At 41.5% G+C, this 25,505-nt stretch overlaps 2 protein-coding genes across 8 annotated transcripts in view; one reads left to right on the forward strand and one right to left on the reverse strand.

Moving 5' to 3' along the window:
* LOC309623968 (uncharacterized protein) overlaps positions 1-18,605 on the forward strand; it is a 243,418-nt gene extending 224,813 nt beyond the window's left edge. For 2 of the 3 annotated variants that reach the window (XR_014241724.1, XM_082381422.1), the window contains one exon: positions 1,346-18,605. The gene's annotated coding sequence lies outside the window, so the exon portion shown is untranslated. The remainder of the gene's footprint in view (positions 1-1,345) is intronic. The other variant, XR_014241725.1, reaches the window with a different exon arrangement.
* The window catches only part of MACROH2A1 (macroH2A.1 histone), an 80,443-nt gene that overhangs the window by 26,145 nt on the left and 28,793 nt on the right, over positions 1-25,505 (reverse strand). For 3 of the 5 annotated variants that reach the window (XM_082381416.1, XM_082381418.1, XM_082381415.1), the window contains exons 3-5: positions 23,269-23,375; positions 22,633-22,830; positions 904-1,014 (exon numbers count right to left, since the gene is read on the reverse strand). In XM_082381416.1, the coding sequence (XP_082237542.1) occupies positions 904-1,014; positions 22,633-22,830; positions 23,269-23,375 (416 nt within the window). The remainder of the gene's footprint in view (positions 1-903; positions 1,015-22,632; positions 22,831-23,268; positions 23,376-25,505) is intronic. The other 2 variants (XM_082381419.1, XM_082381417.1) reach the window with 1 other exon arrangement.

Consider the following 25,505-nt stretch of genomic DNA (forward strand, 5'->3'; position numbering starts at 1 on the left):
GCATCATGAGAGCCTGAGTGCAATTAGTGACAGGAAGAGGGAGGGGGAGAAGGAGCACTTGCAATGACATGAGCAGGAGGACTGTGTCACTGAGATGCAAAAGGAAACTGACAGTGAGGTTTTAAAAATGATGCAGCTTCAGAACCAAGTTGTTCACCACATGCAAACTAAACGCAATTTACATGGAAGCTCAAATCCATGCCTTTAATTTTTTTTAATGTAGGATAAAAAAAAATTCAGAAAAGTAATTCCCGCTCTCTCTCCACCCCCTTTTTTGGTGTTAACAGAGAAATATGAACTCTCATTCTCAGGTCTTAAAAGCCTTTGCATCATTTTTATTTTCAACAAAAGTGAATCATTTGTTACAAAACCATGGCGTCCTGGCAAATTTGCATCACTGGGGCGGCTGAAAACATATTGCCCACGGTTAAAACAAACAAACGACTGGCTTGAGGAGTCCTCAGGTGGCACAGTGTGTCTAACAACAATCCCGCCCCCTGGATCAAGGTTCCACCTTCAGTGCCCACTGGAACACCTGGGCTGCCTGCTAGACCTTTCCCTTTCCAGGACCCAGTTTTGACTTCCAGCTGCTTTTCTGGGCAGGACTACAGGATGACCAGGTCATCCCATATACACAGCTCCTTCCACAGACTAAGCCCAGGGTGTCCCGACCCCCATAGGAGCTGCTGTCCCTCTTCTTTACCACCACCTCCTCTCCCCACCTGCCAGTCTCCCCTCAGCACCCTGTCCAGCCCTCCCTGAGTCCTCTCCTAAAGCCGCCCCAGGCCCCACTCTCTCCTCCAGCCCATGAGGCCAGGAGTGGTCCTCAGTCAGCCTTCCTGCTGGTGGAGGCACCCATCTGTCCCAGGGCCCGCGAGCAGACCGGGGCCCGCGTTTGCCTACCTTCTGGCCGAGGAAGAGGCTCTTGGTGGAGAGCACAGTGAAGCCATCGGCGGGTGTGCCCTCAGTCGTGCTGTCGGCGCTGGCTGCCTTGCTGACTTCTCCCTGCTTCTTCTTGCACAAACAGAAGAGTCAGTATGAGGCCTGCACAGATGGAGACCACGTGAATCTGGGCTTTTCTAACAGGCAGGTGAATGCCCATAATACTCAAGAGAAAACAGGAAACTAAACCACTATAAGTTCTCAGCATTTTTCAAAGTGGGGGCTGCAGGCTTATTTTGAAGTCCAAGAGTAAAGAGTGTTAAAGTGTATTTTCATCACCTTTATAATCTTAAAAAAATAGCTACCTAAAGGCAAAACTTCACAGTGATAATTTAGAACAGAACCACTTGCATTAACTGTAGACCAAGTGAATGTCTCTTAATTCAGGGTCTTCACTTTCTAGATGCCTGTACAGTATTCACGTCTGAGGGGAAAAAACAAACTGCTCTGGATCCTTAGTTCTCAAAGAGCCAAAAATCAGGCCAAGGATCATCACCCTCCAACCCTCTGAGCCCAGGAGGTAAGACTCTCCCACCCTCTTTCATTAAGACCCGCCTTGGAGAAGGATCCATATGCGGGCTGTTGGTGAGCCTCTCTGTCCCCTTGAGATGCCCCACCCCCCTGCAGTGAGCATGGATCTTGGCAGGCTCTTGGGCCTCTTTCCAACATCATTCAGACTGAGGTATATGTCCTCTGGGGTTTCCAAGAGCCTTGCAAAGGTATGTCATGTAGAGAGGTATGATTACTTTGCAGATCCTCTGCTGCCACTTCTTCCTGAAGTGGATCTGCCCTAAGAGTGATCTATGCTTGCAATCAAGGTTTCATGCTGGGTCTCCCTTCACAACCATTTCTCCCACTTCCCAAGAGTGAATATTAGCACCACCCTTCAAGTAGGGATACATGTCTTTCTCAGTCTTTTATTTCTGTCAAGGACGAGGCTTGTATTAGAAACGGATATTTTGGCTCATTTGGGGATTTTTTGCATTCAGATATATTGGTGAGTGAGGAAAGTGGGCACAATAGCAAGTTTTTGTTTAGGTATTTTTTCCTTCCCCCAATTATTATCAAAAAGGACATTACTCCTGAGGATGGTCCAGTGGGAGCAAATCAACAAAGTATGGAGTGAGAAATATTATAAAATATATAAAATATGATAAATGGCCATGGCTTCCTGCAGGAAGGATCTGGACAGAAAACTCAGGGCAAGGCCCGTGCCCTATCCATTTTCCCTTTTAATACTCAAATTCATTAACATATTAACATTTTTACTTACACTGAAACATAAGGTCTAATTTTACTAAGTGCTTTAACAATAAGGACTGCTTTGGCATTTAGGTTATATGGCTAACCTGGAACATTTTCCATTAATTAAATGAGCTAAATTTGATGCTCCAAGGTTTTGATATAAATGGTAAGACAGAAAGCATTTTAACAAGAAACATGGTATTAGCAAAGATATAGTAAAATTATCACTCTTTTGGTTTCCTAACACTTCAAGTGTATCAGATTTGACAGGTATAATCAACAATTACATGGTAAGTCTTAGTAAAGCCTTTTTGATATACTTTCCAGGAAACAAGAAAAGCAAAGACGGGATGACAAATCCTTTCACAAGTCAGATGTTTCTAATTCTGTGCTTTCAACAAAACTGAAGAAATACCAAATTGAGTTAACAGCTGATAGACCATTAAAGAACAGATTGATGGAGTTTAGTTAACAGTCATGTACCAATGCGGGTTTCTTAGTTGTGATGAATGTACTAGGGTTACGGAAGATGTTAACAACAGGGAAACTGGGTGAGGGATATTCAGGAACTCTCTATATGGGCTTTGTAACTTCTGTAAATCTAAAACCATTCTAAAATAAAACATTTATTAAAACAAATTGATGACAGATTACTATGTGATTGTTGGCATGTAACTCAGAAAGAGTTCAGAGGATTGAGCGATGTTGCTATAACAAAATCCTTTCCAGTCCCATTTAATTACTTTTGTGAACAAGATTTCCCAGGCACTTATACCTATAAATAAAATATAGGATGATGACTCATTTTTACAATGAGCAACATTCATCTAGGGTACTTGAGTTAACTGAAAAAACTATCTCCATGCATCCCATGACATGATACAGTTCCAAAAAAATTTTACTTTCTCCTTAATAGTTAAAATTAAAATGTGTCAAGTATTTATCAGTTTGATCAACTGTGTATTATTAATAAATGTGATAACTATCCAATCCTGTGGAAACCATAACATTTAGTGCTTTTATGATCACAAGAAAATTTTTCAAAATGAATTTAAATTTATGTACATTATTTTTGTTGCGCAAATCACTAACATACTACAAGCAAAAAAAAATGTGTTACATTAGGATAAAAATTTGTGGGGCAAGTGAAAGGAAAATAAGGGCTCAAAGGAGTAAAATTATATAAATTTTCCAACTGTTAAAAAAGAGCCTGTTTGTGTATTTTGTAGTATATCAAATCATCACAGTAAGTAGATTTCATTGGATACATTTAAATGATGAAAGTTTTCTTTTTAAAGTTCAACATGTATTATATATCAAAATTATATCCTTTGTAGTAGATAATTAAATTTATTATGAGAAGTTTAGCTGTCAAATTTTAGATGTATGAGCTATGAAGACTTTCAAAACTGCTTTAGGAAGTATGCAAGCAAAAAAGTTTTAAAGCCACTACTCTACCCAGTGAACACCATTCATACACAAGGTGCTCAGTAAACGCTTGGGAATGAAATGCAGTTGCTAAGTAGATAAATATTTTAGTGCTTCTGCCCAAGGATACTTGGATTTTAAGAGGTCAGAAAGCCCTAAATGATAGAATTTCAGGCATCTGGGAATTGGAGCTGGTTTTACTGGGAGGAGGGGACCTGAAAGGCTCCCTGTGCCCCTGATACAAGTCAGCAGCTGCCTATGCAGCCAGGTTATAAAGCTTAACCTGTGATAATTAATACTGATAATTTTCAGCAATGATTCATTTGCATATGGTCACCTGCATTAAAGCTGTTGCCCCACATTGTAAATTGGTTCAGCCACTATGGAAAAACAGTATAGAGGTTCCTCAAAAAATAAAAAATAGAACTACCATGTGCTCCAGCAATTCCACTTCTGGGAATATATCCAAAGGAAATGAAAACACTATATTGAAGAGATATCTGCACCCCCATGTTCACAGCAGCATTATTTACAATAGCTCAGACATGGAAAGAACCTAAGTGCCCATCAACAGATGAATAAAGAAAATGTAATACACACACACACACACACACACACACACACACACACACACACACACACTGGAATATTATTTAGTCATAAAAAAGAAGAAAATCCTGCCAGGAAGCTGAGAGTTCCAAATAAGATGAATGCAAACAAGCCCGTGCCAAGACACATTATAATTAAAGTGGCAAAAGTTAAAGACAAGGAGAGACTCTTTAAAACAGCAAGAGAAAACCTGTTACACACACACACACACACACACACACACAAAAACCCCATGAGACTATCAGCAGATTTTTCAGCAAAAATTTTGCAGGCCAGAAGGGAGTGGCATGATTTTTCTAAATGCTAAAAGTAAAAAAAACTTCCCAATAAGAATACTCTACCTGGCAAAACTGTCCTTCAGAAGTGAAGAATACAGAAAGAGTTCTCCAGACAAACAAAAGCTAAAGGAGTTCATTACCACTAAACTGGCCTTAAAAGAAATAATAAAGGGACTTCTTTAAGCTCAAAAGAAAGGGCACTAATTAGTAACAGGAAAACATATGAAAGTACAAGCACCTTTGTCACTGATAAAGGTAAATATAAAGGTGGTAGACTAATCACTTATAAAGCTAGTATAAAGGTTAAAAGACAAAAGTACTAAAAATAACTGTAACTACAATAATTAATTAAGGACTATACACAAGATAAAGAGGTGTAAAATGTGATGTCAAAAACAAAACATGGAGAGAAGAGTGAAAATACAGAGCTTTCGAATGGGATCAAACGTGTTATCAATTTTAAATAGACTGTTATAAATATAAGTTGTTATATATAAGCCTCATGATAAACACAAAGCAAAAGCCTATAGTAGATACACAAAAGAGAAACGAATGTAAGTGTACCACTAAAGAAAATCATCAAATCACAAAGGGAGAGAGCAAGAAAAGAAGAAAGGAACAGAGGAACTACTGGATTGGCCAAAAAGTGCCTTTGGTTTTTAAGTAAAAATAAAAGACACATTTTTCATTTTCACCAAAAACTTTATTGAACAACGTATTCAACCTTTTGTTCCACTACCCTCTGCCATTGTTCAGGCAACTTCATAATTCCATCTTACCAAAACTTTTTATCTTTTTTGAGCAAAGAACTGTTCCAGGTGCCTTTTACAGTCTTCCAGGGAACTGAAATTTTTTCCATTAAGAGATTTTTGTAAAGACTGAAATAAATGGAAATCTGAAGGTGCAATGTCTGGTGAATACAGTGGATGAATCAGAACTTCCCAGCCAAGCTGTAACAGTTCTTGCCCAGTCATCAAAGAAACATGCGGTCTTGCGTTATCCTGATGGAAGATTATGAGTTTTCTGATGACTAATTTTGGATGCTTTTCATCAAGTGATACTTTCAGTTGGTCTAACTGGGAGCAGTACTTGCTGGAATTAATCACCTGGTTTTCCAGAAGGCGCTCATAGTAGAGGACTCCCTTCCAATCCCACCATATACACACCACCACCTTCTCTGGATGAAGGCTGACCTCTGGTGGGTTGGTGGTTGTTCATTTCACTTGCCCCATGATCTCTTCTGTTCCACATTATTATACAGTATCCACTTTTCATCAACCATCACAATTTGTTTTAAAAACGGAACGTTTTCATTACGTTTAAGTAGACAATCACATGGGGAAATATGGTCAAGAAGGTTTCTTTTTGCCTACCTTATGTGGAACCCAAACATCAAAGTGATTAACATAACCAAGCTAGTGCAAATGATTTTCAACGCTTGATTTGGATATTTTGAGTATGTCCAGTATCTCCAGCATGGTATAATGTTGATTTTTCTCAATTAATGTCTCGATTTGATTGCTATCAACTTCAACTGGTCTACCCGACCATGGAGCCGCGTCCAGGGAGAAATCTCCAGCACGAAACTTCGCAAACCACTTTTGACATGTTTGATCAGTCACAGCACCTTCTCCATACACTGCACAAATCTTTTTTTGCGTTTCAGTTGCATTTTTACCTTTCTTGAAATAATAAAGCATAATATGCCTAAAATGTTGTGTTTTCTTCCATCTTCAATATTAAAAAGGCTACACAAAAATTCACCAATTTTGATGTCTATAAAATGCATGCTGATATGACAGCTGTCACAATACAATCTAACAAAATTGTTTCAAATGAAGTTAAAGACAACTAAGTGCTACTAGAGCCATCTTATGGAAAAAACCAAGTGAACCTTTTGGCCAACCCAATACAAAACAGCCAAAAAACAATTAACAAAATGGGAATAAGTGCATACCTATCAATAGTTACTTTAAATGTAAATGCACTAAATTCTCCAATCAAAAGACACTGAGTGGCTGAGTGGATAAGTACACAACACCTATCTATATGCTGCCTACGTGAGACACGCTTCAGATGTAGGGATATATACAGACTGAAAGTAAAGGGATGGAAGAACATTTTCCATGCAAATAAAAACCAAAAGAAAGCTGCGGTAGCTATACTTATATCAGACAAAATAGACTTTAAAACAATGACTGCAATGACAATGAATGTCATTACATAATCATAAAGGAGTCAATCCAACAAGAGGATATAATATTTGTAAATATTTATGCACCCAACACAGGAGCAAATAAATATATAAAGCAAATATTAACAGACCTAAAAGAGAAACAGACAGCAACACAATAATAACAGGGGACATTAATATCCCACTTTCATCCATGGACAGATGTTCCTTACAGAAAATCAATAAGAAAACACTGGCCTTAAACGACATGTTAAACCAGATGGATTTAAAAAATATGCACAGCATATTCCACCCAAATCAACAGAACACACATTCCTCTCAAGTACACATATAACATTTTCCAGGATAGACCACATGATAGGCCACAAAACAAGCGCTAATAAATGTAAGAAATCATGTCAAGTATCTTTTCTGACCACAGTGGTATGAAACTAGAAATCAATTACAAGAAGGAAACTGGAAAAATCACAAATATATGAAGATTAAACAACATGTTACTGAACAACCAATAGGAACGATTACTTATCTTTAGTTTATCTATTAGTTTCATTTACCTTTTCTATTGTCCTTTGAGTCTCTATTTCATTCATTCCTGCTCTGGCCTTTGTTATTTCCTTCCTTCTGCCAACTTTGGGCTTCATTTGTTCTTTTTCTAGTTCCTTCAGGTTAGGTTTTTTTATTTGAGATTTAAAAAAATTTCTGATGTAGGCATTTATTGTTATAAATTTGCCTCTTAGAACTGCTTTTGGTGCATGTCATAAGTTTTGGTAAGTTGTATTTCCATTTTCATTTGTCTGAAGGTTTTTAAAAATTTTTTTCCTGTTTTCCTCTAGCCACAGCAATTAGGCAAGAAAAAGAAAAGGCATCCAAATCAGAGAGAAAGAAGTAAAACTGTCACTATTTGAACATGACATGATATTATACACAGAAAACTCTAAAAACTCCACCAAAAAAATTGTTAGAATAAATGAATTCAGTAAAGTTGCAGGACACAAAATCATTACACAGATTTCTGTGGTGTTTCCATACACTAATAATGAGCTATCATAAAGAGAAATTATGAAAACAATTTACGACCACATTAAAAGGAATAAAATACCAAGGATTATATTTAACCAAGGAGGTGGAAGTCCTGCACGGTGAAAACCGTAAGGCACTGATGAAAGAAATTAAACACACAAATAAATGGAAAGATATTCCATGCTCAAGGACTGGAAGAGTTAATACTGTTAAAAGGTCCATACTACCCAAAGCAATCTACAGATCCAATGCAATCCCTAACAAAATTCCAATGGCGAGAGATCCCCAGTCAAGACAGCGGAAGAGAAGGACCTGAGCACACCTCCTCTCACGAAATCACCAAAATCGCAAGTAACTGCTGAACAACCATTGACAAAAAAAACTAGAGCCTACCAAAAAAGATATTTTCAAAGACAAAGAAGAAGCCACCACGAGATGGTAGGAGGGGCGCTTTCATGACATCATTGAATCCCATACCCACCGGGTGGGCTTACCCACAAATTGGAAAATAATTATGTCACAGATGTTCTCTCACAGGAGTGAGAGTTCTGAGCCCCACGTCAGGCTCCCAAGTCTGGTGGTCTGGCATTGGGAGGAGGAACCATCAAAGCATTTGGCTTTGAAGGCCAATGGAGCTTAAGTGCAGGGGCTCTACATAACTGGGGGAAACAGAGACTCCGCTCTTAGAGGATACACACAAGGTTTCACATACCCTGGAACCCAGCACAGCAGTAACTCCACATGAGCCTCAGTTGGACCTACCTACGAGTCTTGGAGAGTCTCCTAAGGAGGTGAGGGTCGGCTGTGACTCATTGGAGGGGCAAGGACACTGGTGCCAGAGGTCTCAGAGAATACTGATTGGCGTGAACTCTCCCAGAGGTCACCATTTTGGCATCAAGACCTGGCCCTACCCGACAGCCTACAGGCTCTAGTGCTAGTACACCTCAGGCCAACCAGCAGGATAGGAACACAGCCCCACCATCAGCAGACAGGCTGCCTAAAGCTGTACTGAGCTCACAGCCACCTCTAAACACACCCATTGACACAGCCCTGCCCAGCAGAGAAACTCAACCCAGCTCCACCCACCAGAGGGCAGGCACCAGTCCCTCACACCAGGAAGCCTGCACAAGTCCAGGACCAACCTCACCCACCAGAGGGCAGACAACAGAAACAAGAGGAGCTACGGTCCTGCAGCCAGCAGAAGGAGACCACGAAAACAGAAAGTTAGAAAAAATGAGATGGCAGAAAAATATGTTCCAGACAAAGGAACAAGATAAAAACCCACAAGAACTAAGTGAAGTGGAGATTGGCAACCTACCTGAAAAGAATTTAGAAGAATGATAGTAAAGATAAGCCAAGATCTCAGAAAAAGAATGGAGGTACAGATCGAGAAGATACGAGAGACATTTAACAAAGAACTAGAAGATATAAAGAATAAAGAAAGATGAACAATTCAATAACTGGAATGAAAAATACACTAGTAAGAATTAGTAGCAGAGTAATTGAAGCAGAAGAAGAAATAAGTGAGCTGGAAGACAGAATGGTGGAAAGCACTGTCTCAGTACAAAGAAAAAATAATGTAAAGAAATGAGAACAGTTTAAGAGACCTCTGGGACAACATTAAATGCACCAACATTTGCATTAGAGGGGTCCCAGAAGGAGAAGAGAGAGAAATGGCCTGGGAAAATATTTGAAGAGATTATAGCCAAAGACTTCCCTAAAATGAGAAAGGAAACACTCACTCAAGTCCAGGGAATGCAGAGAGTCCCATACAGGATAAACCCGAGAAGGAACATGCTGAGACACATATTAGTCAAAGTGACAAAAATTAAAGACAAAGAAAAAATATTAAAAGCAACAAGGGAAAAGCAACAAATAACATACAAGGGAATCCCCATAAGGTTATCAGCTGATTTTTCAGCAGAAACTTTGCAGGCCAGAAGGAAGTGGCACAATATATTTAAAGTGATGAAAAGGAAAATTATATAACCAAGAATACTGTACCCAGCAAGGCTCTTGTTCAGACTCAACAGAGAAATCAAAAGCTTTACAGATAAGCAAGACCTAAGAGAATTCAGCAGCACCAAACCAGCTTTACAACGAATGCTAAAGGAACTTTTCTAGGCATAAGATAAAAGTCCAAACTAGAATCAAGAAAATTATGAATGGGAAAGCTCACCAGTAAAGGCAAACACACAGTAAAGGTAGGAAATCATCCACACACAAGAAGAGAGTACAAATGCAGGATACAAGAAATGCATTTGAAACTGAGAGACCAGCAACTTAAAACAATCTTCTACATATACAGACTGCTATATCAAAACCTCACGGGAACCACAAACCAAGAATCTACAGTAGAGACATACACACACAAGGGAAAGCAATCCAAACACAACACTAAAGATAGTCACCAAATCACACAAGAAGAGAACAAAAGAGGAAAGGAAGAAAAAAACCTACAAAAACAATCCCAAGACATTAACAAAATGGAAATAAGAACATACATATCGATAATTGCTTTAAATGTAAATGGATTAAATACTCCAAACAAAAGACACAGATTGGCTTAACGGATACAAAAACAAGACCTGTATATATGCTGGCTACAAGAGACCCACTTCAGATCTAGGGACACATACAGACTGAAAGTGAGGGGATGGACAAAGGTATTCCATGCAAATGGAATCAAAAGAAAGCTGGAGTAGCAATACTCATATCAGACAAATTAGACTTTAATTTTTTTTTTTTGGCCACGCTGCACAGCATGTGGGATCTTAGTTCCCCGACCAGGGATCAAACCCTGTGCCACCCTGCATCAGAAGTGTGGAGTCTTAACCACTGGACAACCAGGGAAGTCCCCAAAATAGATTTTACAAGAATGTTACAAAGAGACAAAGAAGGATACTACATAATAATCAAGGGATCAATTCAAAAAGATATAACAATTGTAAATATATATGCACCAAATATAGGAGCACCTCAATATATAAGGCAAATGCTAACAGCCATAAAAGGAGAAATCGACAGTAACACAATAATATGGTGTTAAAATAATAATATTAACACCTGACTTACATCTTTGAACAGATCATACAGACAGAAAATCAATAAGGAAACACAGGTCTCAAATGACACATTAAACCAGATGGACTTAACTGATATTTACAGAGCATTCCATCCAAAAGCACCAGAATTCACTTTCTTCTCAAGTGCACATGGAACATTCTCCAGTATAGATCACATCTTGGGCCACAAATCAAGCCTTGGTAAATTTAAGAAAACTGAAATCATATTAAGCCTCTTTTCTGACCACAACACTATGAGATTAGAAATCAACGACAAGGGGAAAAAAACTGTAAAAAAACACAAACACGTGGAGGCTAAACAATATGCTACTAAACAACCAATGGATCACTGAAGATATCAAAGAGGAAAACAAAAAATAGCTAGAAACAAATGAAAATGAAAGCATGACAATAAAAAACCTATGGGATGCAGGAAAAGCAGTTCTAAGAGGTCAGTTCATAGCAATAAAATCTTACCTCAGGAAACAAGAAAAATCTCAAACAAACTAACCTTATGTCTAAAGCAACTAGAAAGAGAAGAACAAACAAAACCCAACGTTAGTAGAAGGAAAGAAATCACAAAGATCAGAGCAGAAAAAAATTAAATAGAGACAAAAAAACAATAGAAAAGATCAATGAAACTAAAAGCTGGTTCTTTGAAAAGATAAAGAAAATTGATAAACCTTCAGCCAGACTTATCAAGAAAAAAAGGGAGAGGGATCAAATCAATAAAATTGGAAATGAAAAAAGAGAAGTTACTATTAACACTGCAGAAATACAAAGGATCATAAGTGACTACTACAAGCAACTATACGCCAAAAAAATGGACAACCTGGAAGAAATGGACAAATTCTTAGAAAGGTACAATCTTCCAAAACTGAACCAGGGAGAAATAGAAAATATGAACAGACCAATCACAACCACTGAAATTGAAACTGTGATTTAAAAACTCCCAACAGGGAATTCCCTGGTGGTCCAGTGGTTAGGATCAGTGCTTTCACTGCGAGGGCCCAGGTTCAATCCCTGGTTGAGGAACTAAGATCCCGCAAGCTGCAATGCAGCCAAAAACAAACAAACAAACAAAACAAAAAAATCCAAAAGAACTCCCAACAAACAAAAGTCCAGGACCAGATGGCTTCACAGGCGAATTCTATCAAACATTCAGAGAAGAGCTATCACTTATCCTTCTCAAACTCTTCCAAAAAATTATAGAGGAAGGAACACTCCCAAACTCATTCTATGAGGCCACCATCACCCAGATACTAAAAGCAGACAAAGATACCGCAAAAAAAGAAAATTACAGGCCAATATCACTGACGAATAGACAAAAATCCTCAACAAAATACTAGCAAACCGAATCCAACAGTACATTAAAAGGACTTTACACCACAATCAAGTGGGATTTATCCCAGAGATGAAAGGATTTTTCAATATCTGTATATCAATCAGTGTGATACACCACATTAACAAATTGAAGAATAAAAACCATATGATCATCTCGATGGATGCAGAGAAAGTTTTTCACAAAATTCAACACCCCTTTATGATAAAAACTCTCCAGAAAGTGAGCATAGAGGGAACATACCTCAACATAATAAAGGCTGTACATTGATATGTCAAACCCACAGCTAACATCAGAGTCAATGGTGAAAAGCTGAAAACATTTTTTCTAAGATCAGGAACAAGACAAGGATGTCCACTCTCGCCACTTTTCTTCAACATAGTTTTGGAAGTCCTAGCCATGGCAATCAGAGAAGAAAAAGAAATAAAAGGAATCCAAATTGGAACAGAAGAAGTAAAACTGTCACTGTTTGCAGATGACATGATACTATACATAGAAAATCCTAAAGATGCTACCAGAAAACTACTAGAGCTCATCAATGAATTCGGTCAAGTTGCAGGATACAAAATTAATACACAGAAGTCTGTTGCATTCCTATACACTAACAACAAAAGATCATAAAGAGAAAATAAAGAAACAATCCCACTTACCATCGCATCAAAAAGAATAAAATACCTAGGAATAAACCTATTCAAGGAGGCAAAAGACCTGTACTCTGAAAACTATAAGACGCTGATGAAAAGAATCGAAGATGACACAAACAGATGGAAAGATATAACATGTTCTTGGATTGGAAGAATCAAAATGACTGTACTACCCAAGGCAATCTACAGATTAAGTGCAATCCCTATCAAATTACCAATGGCCATTTTTTTGCAGATCTAGAACAAAAAAATCTTAAAATTTGTATGGAAACACCAAAGACCCCAAATAGCCAAAGCAATCTTGAGAAAGGAAAACGGAGCTGGAGGAATCAGGCTCCCTTACTTCACACTATACTACAAAGCTACAGTCATCAAAACAGTATGGTACTGGCACAAAAACAGAAAGAGAGATCAATGGAACAGGACAGAAAGCCCAGAAATAAACCCACGCACCTATGGTCAAGTAATCTATGACAAAGGAGGCAAGAATATACAATGGAGAAAAGACAATCTCTTCAATAACTGGTGCTGGGAAAACTGGACAGCTACAGCTAAGAGAATGAAATTAGAACATTCTCTAACAGCATACACAAAAATAAACTCAAAATGGATCAAAGACCTAAATGTAAAGCCGACAGTATAAAACTCTTAGAGGAAAACGTAGGCAGAACACCCTTTGACATAAATCGCAGCAATATCTGTTTTGATCCATCTCCTAGAGTAATGAAAACAAAAACAAACAAATGGGACCTAATTAAACTTAAAAGCTTCTGCACAGCAAAGGAAACCATAAACAAAACGAAAAGACAACACACAGAATGGGAGAAAATATTTGCAAACAATGCAACAGACAAGGGATTAATCTCCAAAATACACAAACAGCTCATGCAGCCCAACAGCAAAAAAATACACGCAACCCAATCAAAAAATGGGCTGTTTAGAAGATCTAAACAGACATTTCTCCAAAGAAGACATACAGATGGCCAAAAGGCACATGGAAAGATTCTCTAATGATTAGAGAAATTCAAGGTGAAACTACAATGACGTATCACCTCACACCAGTCAGAATGGCCATTATCAAAAAGTCTACAAACAATAAATGCTGGAGAGGGTGTGAAGAAAAGGGAACCCTCCTACACTGTTGGTAGGAATGTAAATTGGTACAGCCACTATGGAGAACAATACAGAGGTTCCTCAAAAAACTAAAAATAGAGCTATCATATGATCCAGCAATCCCACTCCAGGGCATATATTCCGAGAAAACCATCCTTTGAAAGGATACATGTACCCCAATGTTCACTGCAGCACTATTTACAACAGTCAAGACATGGAAGCAACCTAAATGTCCATCAACAGAAGAATGGATAAAGAAGATGTGGTACATATATACAATGGAATATTACTCAGCCATAAAAAAGAATGAAGTAATGCCATTTGCAGCAACACAGATGGACCTAGAGATTATCATACTAAGTGAAGTAAGTCAGACAGAGAAAGACAAATATCATATGATATCACTTGTATATGGAATCTTAAAAGTTAATACAATGAAATTATTTTCAAAACAGAAATAGACTCACAGACTTAGAAAACAAACTTATGGTTACCAAAGGGGAAGGGGGGAGGGGAAGGATAAATTAGGAGTTTGGGATTAACATACACTCTACTATATATAAAACAGATAATCAACAAGGGCCTACTGTATAGCACAGAGTACTCTACTCAATACTCTGCAATAACCTATATGTGAAAAGAATCTGAAAAAGAACAGACATATGTATATGTATAACTAAATCACTTTGCTGTACACCTGAAACTAACACAACATTGTAAACCAAATACACTCCAATATAAAATAAAATTTAAAAAATAAAATGTGCTCTTAATAAAAAAAGTATATATATGTATTACTGAATCACCTTACTGTACAGCACAAATTAACACAACATTGTAAATCAACTATACTTCAATTTAAAAAAATAGTAAAATGTGAAAAAAAAATTCCAATGGCATTTTTCACAGAAATAGAATAAACAATCTTAAAATTTGTATGGAACCACAAAAGACCCCCACATACCCAAAGCAATCTCGAGAAAGAAGAACAAATCTGAAGGCATCATGCTCCCTCATTTCAAACTACATAACAAAGCTGTAGTCATGAAAACAGTATGGTACTGGCATAAAAACAGACACAAAGATCAATGGAACAGAACAGCAAGCCCAGAAATAAACCCAGGCATATATGGTCACTTAATTTACAACAAAGGAGGCAAGAATATACAATGGAGAAAGGACAGTGTCTTCAATAAATAGTGTTGGGAAAACTGGACAGCCAATGTAAATGAATAAAACTGCAACATTATCTTACACTATACAGAAAAATTAACTCAAAATGGATTAAAAACTTGAATATAAGAGCTGAAACCATAAAACTCCTAGAGGAAAATGGACAGTAAGCTCTTTGATATTAGTATTGGCAATGACTTCGGATTTGACACCAAAAGAAAAGGCAACAAAAGCAAAAATAAACAAGTAGGACTATATCAAACTAAAAGGTTTCTGCACAACAAAGGAAACAATCAACGAAGTGAAAAGGCAACCTATGGAATGGCAGAAAATATTTTTGAATCATTTATCTGACAAAGGGTTAATATCCAAAATATATACAAACTCAGACAATTCAAGAGCAAAAAACTCAAGACCATTTTTCGAAAGAAGACATACAAATGGCCAACTGGTACATGAAAAGGTGTTCAACATCGCTAATCATCAGGGAAATGCAAATCAAAACTACAATGATACAGCACCTCACACCTGTTAGAATGGCTATTATCAAAATGACAGGAAACAACAAGAGTTGGCAAGGATGTAGAGAAAAGAGAACCCTGGTACATACACTGTTGGTGGGAACGTAAACTGGAGCAGCTACTACGGAAAACATTATGGAGGCTCCTCAAAAAATTAAAAACAGAACTCCCACATAATTCAGCAATTCCACTTCTGGGTATTCATCCAAAGGAAACAAAAACACTCACTCAAAAGGATATATGCACCCCATGTTCACTGCAGCACTATTTATAATAGCCAAGATATGGAAATATGGAAAAAAAACCTAAGTGTCCATCAATGGATGAACGGATAAAGAAAATATAATACACATACACACACACACACACACACACACACACACACACTTATATAAAAACAAAATGGAACATTCATCAGCCATAAAAGTGAAGGAAACTCTGCCATTTGCGACAAAATGGATGGACCTTGAGCGCACTATGCTAAGTGAAATAAGTCAGATAGAGAAATTAAAATACCGTATACCACATAATCCCTCTTATATGTGGAATCTTAAAAAACAATAACAAAAAAAACCAAACTCACAGAAAAAGAGATCAGATTTGTGGTTACCAGAGGCAGAGGGTTGGGGGATGAGGGATGATTGGAGGAAAGTGGTCAAAAGGTACAAACTTGCAGTTATCAGATAAATAAGTACTGGGAATGTAATGTACAACACGATGACTATAGTTAACACTGCTGTATGATACGTAGGAAAGTTGTTGAGAGTAGGTCCTAAGAGTTTTCATCACAAGGAAAAAACCATTTTTTTCTGTATATGAGATGATGGATATTAACTACCCTTATTGTGGTAATCATTTCATGATATATGTAAGTCAAATCATGCTGTACACCTTAAACGTATACAGTGCTTTATGTCAATTATAATTCAATACACCGAGAAAAAGAATGCTGTAGAGGGTAAGAGGTGGAAATTATAAACAGAATATATATCATGAATGCACAAATTTAATGAGAGGCCAGAATGTGGTATTTAAAAAAATTATTTTAAGCTGTTGCCCCACTCACGCTGCAGTGGGTGGCTTTGCAGCCCTCTACCATCAGACCAGAGGGGATTCTACCTAGAGACGTGGTCCATAGTCACAGGGCACACAAGTAACACTATATCTGAACTCTGAAGTCCTGCATTTGAGCCCTGGTCTACTAGCTGCATAGCCTTAGGTAAATGGCTCACCTTCCCTAAGACTTAGCTTTCTCATCAGGAAAGTGAGATAAGGCAGGAGAACTGACTAAACGAGTGACCAAGGCAGAGAAGGCAGCAAACCCTGTGCAAGACCAGCTGTTCCTTCCCAGTTCTCACAGTCTGTCCACCTGGCAACCAACACCTGCCTCTTCCCTGCAAGGTGTGCACCCCGTGACATGGTGCTTCAGGTCTACACAGTTGCCTTGGGAGATATCACTATATTCCAATCATAACAAGTGTGCCCTAAGTTTTCCTAAGGTCTGTAGTCTGCGATTATGTCCCTTCCTCACTTCCTGGTATTAAAATGCCCTTTCTTATATGAAATGGTGAGAGTAGATGGTAGATTATTTTCACAACCTGGCCCAGGGAGGACAAAAGCTAGCAAGCAATACTTTGTCAATCTCCAAAATGATTGACATTTTATGGATGGCTAGTGGGAAGCTGCTGCATAGCACAGGGAGATCAACTCTGTGGTTTGTGATGACCTAGAGGGGTGGGGTAGGGAGGGTGGGAGGGAGGCTCAAGAGGGAGGGGATATGGGGATATATGTATACTTACAGCTGATTCACTTTGTTGTACCGCAGAAGCTAACACAATATTGGAAAGCAATTATACTCCAATAAAGATTTTTAAAAAATGATTGGCAGCCGCATAGCACAGGGAGATCAGCTCGGTACTTTGTGACCACCTAGAGGGGTGGGATAGGGAGGGTGGGAGGGAGACGCAAGAGGGAGGAGATATGGGGATATATGTATAGCTGATTCACTTTGTTATAAAGCAGAAACTAATACACCATTGTAAAGCAACTTTACTCCAATAAAGATGTTAAAAAAAAAAAAAAAGATTGACATTTTAGAGATTCATATTGTTGTACAAATCCAAAAACTCCATGTATTGTGCATACACCCAGTTTTGTTTTGAGCAGCAGAAAACCTGTAAGGTCAGAGTCAGTGGGAGACGTATTTAAGAATCTGTAGAACTGAGTGTTCAAAAAGACTTGTGTGACATTATCAACCCAAGATTACCTACGCCTAGTCTCATTTGCTCTGCTGTTTGAATCTCTGGAAATTTCATTAAAAAGTCAGCAAAATTTTGCAAGGATGGCAGCTTCTCAAAAGAACCAATCCCTTTTTTTGGCATCCCTTACCAGAACATTAATCACTCATTTGCAGTTTAAATATTTCTCAAAAAGAAAGAGGCGCTCTCCCATAATCATCTTGGGCTTTTTGCCAGGCAGTGAGGAGCAAGTGTATCTTCTTGATCAGGAAGAGTGATTCACATATGGGGGTGGAGTTCAACTGGGGTGGTAGAGTGGGTTTACATTTGAAAAATCCTAGGTAAAATGACTATTTATCAAAACTTGGCAAAAACTGTCGTCTTGGAGATACCTTAAAGATTATCCTATGAATCTTGGTGAGCATTCTGACAGGGGTCTTAACCTTGAAGATTTAGGCATAAATGGTTTCCTTTGAATCTTCGGTATTTTATGCATTTTAAAACCTTATTTTGGACTTCCTGGTGGCGCAGTGGTTAAGAATCCGCCTGCCAATGCAGTGGACATGGGTTCGAGCCCTGGTCCGGGAAGATCCCACACGCCGTGGAGCAACTAAGCCCGTGCGCCACAGCTACTGAGCCTGCACTCTAGAGCCCGCAAGCCACAACTACTGAGCCCACGTGCCACAATTACTGAAGCCCAAGTGCCCTAGAGCCCGCGCGCCACAACTACCGAAGCCCAAGTGCCCTAGAGCCCGTGCTCCGCAACGAGAAGCCACCGCAATGAGAAGCCTGCACCCCGCTCGCAACAACTAGAGAAAGCCCACGCGCAGCAACGAAGACCCAATGCAGCCAAAAAGATGAGTAAAATTTAAACAAAACAAAACAAAAATCATTTGGGGCCAGCCAAATCTCTCTTAAAAAAGTAAAATTAAAAAAATAAATAAAACCTTATCTTGAGAAGGGTCCCCAGGCTTCTCTGAAACGTTGGGGACCCCACATGAAGGCCTGTCCCATTCTCTCTGGGAAGAGCCAGGCATGCTCCCCCCTGTGCCAGGAGCTCTCTCCTCTCAATCACTTAAATGCCTTGAGTGTTACCTTACCAGAGAAGCCTCCCCTGAGCACCTATGTAAGATAACACTGCCATGCCATCACTCCACTTTATTGTGGTCGGAGCACCACTTGCCCCACCTCCCCCTGGGGCAGTGACTCTACCTCCCTCACTAGACCAGAGCTCCCTGAGCACCAAGGTGCTGTACCCTCACTACCAAGAAGGGGAACAAGCACACGTAGATGTGATAAATATGGATCAAATGGATGCATCTTCTTTCAACAACTCTGTGTCAAATGTGCAAGTCCACTCTTGAAATTTCTTAATGGGATAATATGCTGTATATGGGAGTAACAGCCATTAGAGTTAAAAAATGCACTGTCTGCTTCAGTAAGTCCACCTTGAGGACTTTCTCCTACAGATACACTTGCACTTACGCAGAGAGACCCACACACAGTGATGGTCACTGCGGCACTGTTTGTCAGAATGGACACGAGGAACAATCCATAGGGAACTGGGTACACTGCTCCCGCCTACAGTATCAGTAACTGGAGTCATACCATGAGAGACTAAAGCAGCTCCACACGCCAAGATGAGTAAGAACGGCCAAGGGAGTAACAGCAGCAGCTGACATGTGTGCCAGACGCTGCTGTAAGCGTTTCACAGGAATTAATTCTCTTTTAAGCCTCCCAACCACCCTGTGTTATACCTCCATTTTACAGATGAGGAAATTGAGATACCAGAGAAATGAAGCAACTTCCGCAAGTCACACAGCCAGCAACTGGCAGAACCGGAATGTAAAGCCAGGTGAGCTGGCACCAGTAACCACTGACACCACACTGCCAAAACAGTGGGGAACACGATACACACACACACACACACACACACACACACACACACACACACACACACACACATACACATATTTTAAAGGCCAGTAGGATGGGGAAGACTTTATGTATCTGTATGCTTTTATGAGCTTAGACTTTCTGAAAGGGTACATGAAAACTCATTCCAGAGACTGCTCTGGGGAGAAGTGGAGGACTGTGAGTGAGATTTTATTACCACACACTCTTTGTACCATCCAAACTCTCACACATATTACCTACACAAAGACATTATGCAAACATTCACTCGAGTCAGTAAATTGTAGGGCTGGAATGGACCCCATCACTTCACGGCGGGGGGTAAACTGAGGCACAGACTTGCCTGAGGCCACCCAAGTAGAAGGAGGAACCCCAAGGCACTGCCAGGGCCCCGGATGCCCAGCCCCTGGTGGGTTCTGTCGCCTTCTCTAACAGTTTCCACTATGGCTGACTCAGCTGTCACAACTGGAGACTTTCAAAACCTTCCAATTACACAGAATTGGGGGAAAAATTATGATTTGGAATTCAAGTGTTGACACTTGAAAAATACCAACTCCCTTTCACTACAAGTGCTTTAGCATGTTACTAAGGCTTTGTCTGCATGTCTCTGGAAAGGTTATTTTCAGAACATTCCACTTAAACCTGGAGATGCAGGGTTCTCTGCTGTTTCTGGGAGCTGACACCACAATTTACATTAAACAAATGTTTTGAAAATTAGCTGTTCACGGTTCCAATTTCAGCTTCCCCCAGGGTTTAATGTTAGCCAAATACTGGTACAGTAAGCAGACAATGTGTTTTATTGTGGAGAAGAAAAACAGACCACCATAACAGACTTCCTGCTTTTGTAATCAAGGGAAAAGTTGAGTGTTCGAGTGATTATTGGCATATGGTTATTAGAAACACTGAGTTCCAAATATAGCTACTAGAAGCTAAAGACACACACACACACACACACACACACACACACACACACACACACCCTCTATATTTCAAGTCCAAAAAGAAAGAAAAAAGCATTCATGGTGTTTGGTAAGATGGGAAGTTCGGAAAGTTATGGGGCAAAACTATGACAGAAGACTGGGGGTGACAGGGAGCGAGGTTCAACCCAGGATTGCCAGAGACACTCGGGTGGGAGAGGTGCCGCAGTTCTGCCCCTGCTGGTCCCCTGCTGGCCCCCTGCTCTGTGGGCAGCCAGCTCCCTGAGGCCCATAATCAAGAGATGATGAATTTGGCATCTTCGTCTTCTTTTTTGACATTTAAAGGGGGATGCACAGGCACTTTCCCCTGCCTTCCCTGTCCTGCACCTCCCCACAAATGCAAATGTTGTAAGGGAAAAAAGAAACAGTTCAATCTGCTAATTTTATAGTTAGCAGGAATGAGTAACAGCACTCTGTGAAATCCCCCGCCTGCCCTGAGCCTCCTCCAGGGCTTGTGAGCAAGGTGGAGTGCAGTGTCTGGAAATAACTTACAGGACACTCTTCAGTATCGGGTTTCTCTCTCAAAGAGCTGGGAGTGATTCTGAGCCTGGTGGGGTAGGGTGGGGTGGGGGGGTGTCTGTTGGCAAGAGGAATTTAGATTTTGTTGTTTTCAGGGAAGTGTTTGTCCACACCCAGAAGGATGTACAAAAAATACAGCCTCTTACACCTCAGAGTAAGAGAGAGAGTCCACAAACACAAACAGTGTGGGTGGGAGGTGAGAGGTCACAGAAGGTGCCCCCCATGTGGTGAAGGCCTGCCTGATGTCTGGATGAGCTCAGAGGAGGGGACATGCTGGGAGGGCGGGCTGGCATGTGGCTCCGGGTCACTGCTCCTGGACCTGTTCTGGGAAGGTGTCCTCACCAGCTCACTCTGGTGAGGGCTTTGGGCTCTAGTAAGAATGTCCTGACACTGACACCGCATTAGGCCTTGCAGGGCGTTTCCAAGGGGATATTACTGGGGGTCTTACAAAATAGGGAAGCCACCTTCTGCCAGAGATAATTTCCTCTTAGTCTGGCTAGAGGCCAGAAGGATGACTCCTGACGGGGCACCCCAGGGCAGGGCAGGGCAGGGCAGGGCAGGGTGGAGCAGCCTTAAGATTCCATTTTATTAAACACAGAGCTGCGCTGTGCCTAGTTTGCTGGCCCTGGAGTCTGTGACAACAGCTGAGAGGCAGGGCCCAGCGAGGAAGAACCAGAAACCATGTGTCCCAGTTACCCTGGAGTCTCCGACAGGTGAATGCAACCAGCCACAGGTGTGGACCTCCCAAGGGTGGACTAGGAAGATCCTGGCTTGGGATTAGTTGGCCTGCCCCATCCCAGAAGACATTAGGTCACGCTCACGAGAAGGTTTCACTCCCCACAGGAAGATCAGCACCTATGACCTAGTCTCAATCCAAGCTGGGTCTGGCAGGAAGCGCCCAAATAACGCATCTATTTTCCTCCTTAACAAGGTGGTCATTTCAAAGAGCTAACCGTCTGAACCATCCCTGCTGGAACAGGCTCGGAGGAGGACATGCAGCCATGGCAACACAATGACAGTTCTGGGCACGTCAAGGGCAAGCGGGCAGCTGGCACCTCTGGGCAGGACTCGATTGCTGTCGCTCGCACAGGGAAGCTCCTGTACACACATGTCCCACCCCACGGGCGTGGGCATCTCCTGGAAGGGTGGGCACCAGGTCCTTCCAGCCTGGGGCTATCTGCCCCAGCACCTCCCCACATCCCCCTTGCCTACAGAAATCTAGTCCCCCACTTGCGTCCAGACTCTGGCCACTTGAGCTGGACTAGCCCTCTGTCACCAGCTCCATTTGTTCCATAGGCCCCCACCCCAGAGGGGAATGAGCCCTCAGTAGGAAGGGGAGCCCGCATGACCCCGCCTGCCAGCACCCGCCCGGCCTCACACTCCACACGTCCCTGCCAAATCACCTACGCACCTTGGATTTCCGGGCCCCTTTCTTGCCCCCTGCTTTCTTAGACACGGGCTTCTTCTGGGACGGAGACTTGGCCTTTTTGGCTGGGGGTGGTGTGATGATGGCTTCCAACTTCCCTTTGGATCCTCGTTTCTTCGCTAGCAACTCCGGATGGATGTTTGGTAACACTCCCCCGCTGGCGATGGTGACTCCTTTTAGCAGCTTGCAGGAAAACCAAAATAGTGGATGGTGAGCCAGACCAGCATGTCCGTGACCTTCAAGAACTCAGCCCTGCCCCCCCCATGCTCTTGCTTTTGGTTGGTAGAGCTCCCTCCTCCATGGCATCTACAAGGAGGCTGGCAGGACCCTGGCTCACTACACGGGGAGCAAGTCTTCAGAGTCCCTCACTCGGGTGGAGTTTCCGAACCATCTTTCTTCCAAGGAGAGCCAAATACCTTGTTTCATTCCCCTCCCCCAAACCAATAAAGTCTTGGGGAAAAACTGCCATGGGGGGGACGGGGAAGCTGCTGACAGTCCAAAATGCAGTCCACACCCTTGACAGCCAGCCAAACAGCACCCTCCCTCTGGACAGACAACTCTCGGGCAGCAAGACTGCCTGCTGGAGTGTCTGGGTGGGGGAGGGAGAGGAGAGCCCCATACCTGATTCAGCTCTTCATCGTTGGCCACGGCCAGCAGGATATGCCGGGGCGTGACCCGGCCCTTCTTGTTGTCTCTTGCTGCATTGCCAGCCAGCTCCAGAATCTCCGCTGTGGGGAGCAGAGGGGAAGGGCATGTGGTCACGTTAAAGCATCAGAGAACCGTGTGCATCCTCCCGGATCCCCTGTTCTTGGTGCCAGGAATGGGAGCAGGCAATGGCTTCCCGAAGCAGCTACCCTGAGCTACGAAGCTGCAGGCGGTCTGCCTGGCAACACCGGGAGCCAAGTCACAGAGGTGTTGAGAGGCAAAGCTGAGTGGGACTAGGAAGACCCCTGGTCCAACCCCTTTGTTGTGGACATGAAGACACTGAAGCTTAGAGAGGAGAAAGGACCACCAGCTGAAGGCCCTCAGTGAGAAGTGGTAGAGCTGAGATTTGAAGCCCTTTCCCAGAACGGGCTGCCCACAGTCAGCACTCCAGACGTCACCAGCACCAACCCCGTGGAGCCAGCAGTGTGGCCCTGAGACTGAACTGTGCATCTTGAACAATGGGTCATGCGTGGGTTTACAGGACTTCAGGGGGTGGTGGCATATTACTTAGTAAATTTCTGTTAATGGAACCAATGTTGAACGCCTGCACACTCAGATTCAAAACTAGAAGGATATGACTGGACCCTTTACAAAGTCAACGTCACAAAACATAAAACAAAAAAGGTGGGATGTAGTAGATTAAAAGAGGCTACACAGCCACAACAGCCAAATACATATAGTGTCAATCCTTGATGGGATTCTGATTGCAAAAAAAGCTAGAAAAGTCATTCTGGAGACAACTGAGGAGATTTGAATGTAGACCAGATATTAGACGCAAAGGAATTATTGGTTTTCTTGGGTGTGATAATGGTATTACCACTCTGAAGGGAACATCTTGTCCTTAGGAGATACATGCTGAAGTATTTAGGGGTGAAGGGCCTTGGTGTCTGCAACTTACTCAAATAATCCTGAAAAAGTCTACAGAGGAAAACAAATGTGGTGAAATACTAACACTTGTTAAATCCAGGAGTGATGTAAGAGAGTAAGACGTCAGAGAGTTCCTCTCTCAGCTTTCTGTATATTTGACTTTTTCCACAAAATCATAAAAAACCTAGAAGGATATGAGCCTGACTTAGAGTTCGTGCTAAGTTAGAGTTTATTGACCAGTCCTTTGGGGCAGGGTTCGCCAGACAAGAAGACAGGTTCTTCCACAGCACCAAAGATGGGGAAAATTAGGAAGTACCCTTTGGCAAGAGATTTTTTTCTCCTTGGTGGCCCAGTTCTCTTTGTAAGTGTCAACCTCATCACTTTCGCCTCATTTTCTTAATGAGAAATGCAGACTGTCCCAAAATGTATCTTACACCCTCACTTCTGCAATTCTGTCCATGCCACAGCCCTGCCTGTAATATCCATCTAGCCCTCCCTTCTAGGCTCAGCTCAAGTCTGACCTCTTCCTGGTACTAAAGGATTTCTAATATTCGAAGTTATGTTGCAAACACTAAATGTCTCCAGCAAAGCCAAAACTCGGAATCATTATAAAATAACTAGGGAAAAAATTCTAGCTACATTAAAACCACGTATTTAAAATTTACAATATTACATGGTTTATGTTGTTAAGGGGGTACTAACGGCTGAACCCAATGCAAAAACTAGTCTGTGTGTCAAGCTGAAAAGCTTCTTGGATACTCACACCTGGATCGCACGGATTCAATGCCTAAATCCAAGGCAGGAATTCATTTACTCAATGATCACTGCACTGATGATACTTGGACACCAGAGGCAACTGAGGCCCCTGCCTGCTTGATGCTCCCAGGCCACAGGGGTCCCTCGCCTTGAACGTCACGTGAGCAAGTCACTAGAGTGAGGCCCAGGGAAGAAGGGGAAATAATCAGTACACTTCCCACCCTCATCCATTAGTCTCCACAGGGCTGTTCCCCATACAGCCTGAGTACAGGCCCACCTGTCAATTTCACAGAAGCTTCCCTATAATTGATGGTGACTGTGTGTCCCGAAGCCCAGAGGAGATGACCCTGTCATGGCCAAGAAAGAAAGGGTGCTTGGGATGCCTAAGTGACCTGATGCCCATGTGCAGAAATGAGCCCAGCTTGGCCTCCATTCTCCCACGTTCATGCAGGAGGCAGCACATCTGCAACGCTATTGTCCAACTCACTGCCTGTGAGGAAGTGAGGCCAGAGCCTGATGCAACAGGAGCC

This window comes from Balaenoptera borealis (assembly GCF_965194805.1).
Source record: "Balaenoptera borealis genome assembly, chromosome: 2".
In the NCBI taxonomy this organism is placed as follows: domain Eukaryota; kingdom Metazoa; phylum Chordata; class Mammalia; order Artiodactyla; family Balaenopteridae; genus Balaenoptera; species Balaenoptera borealis.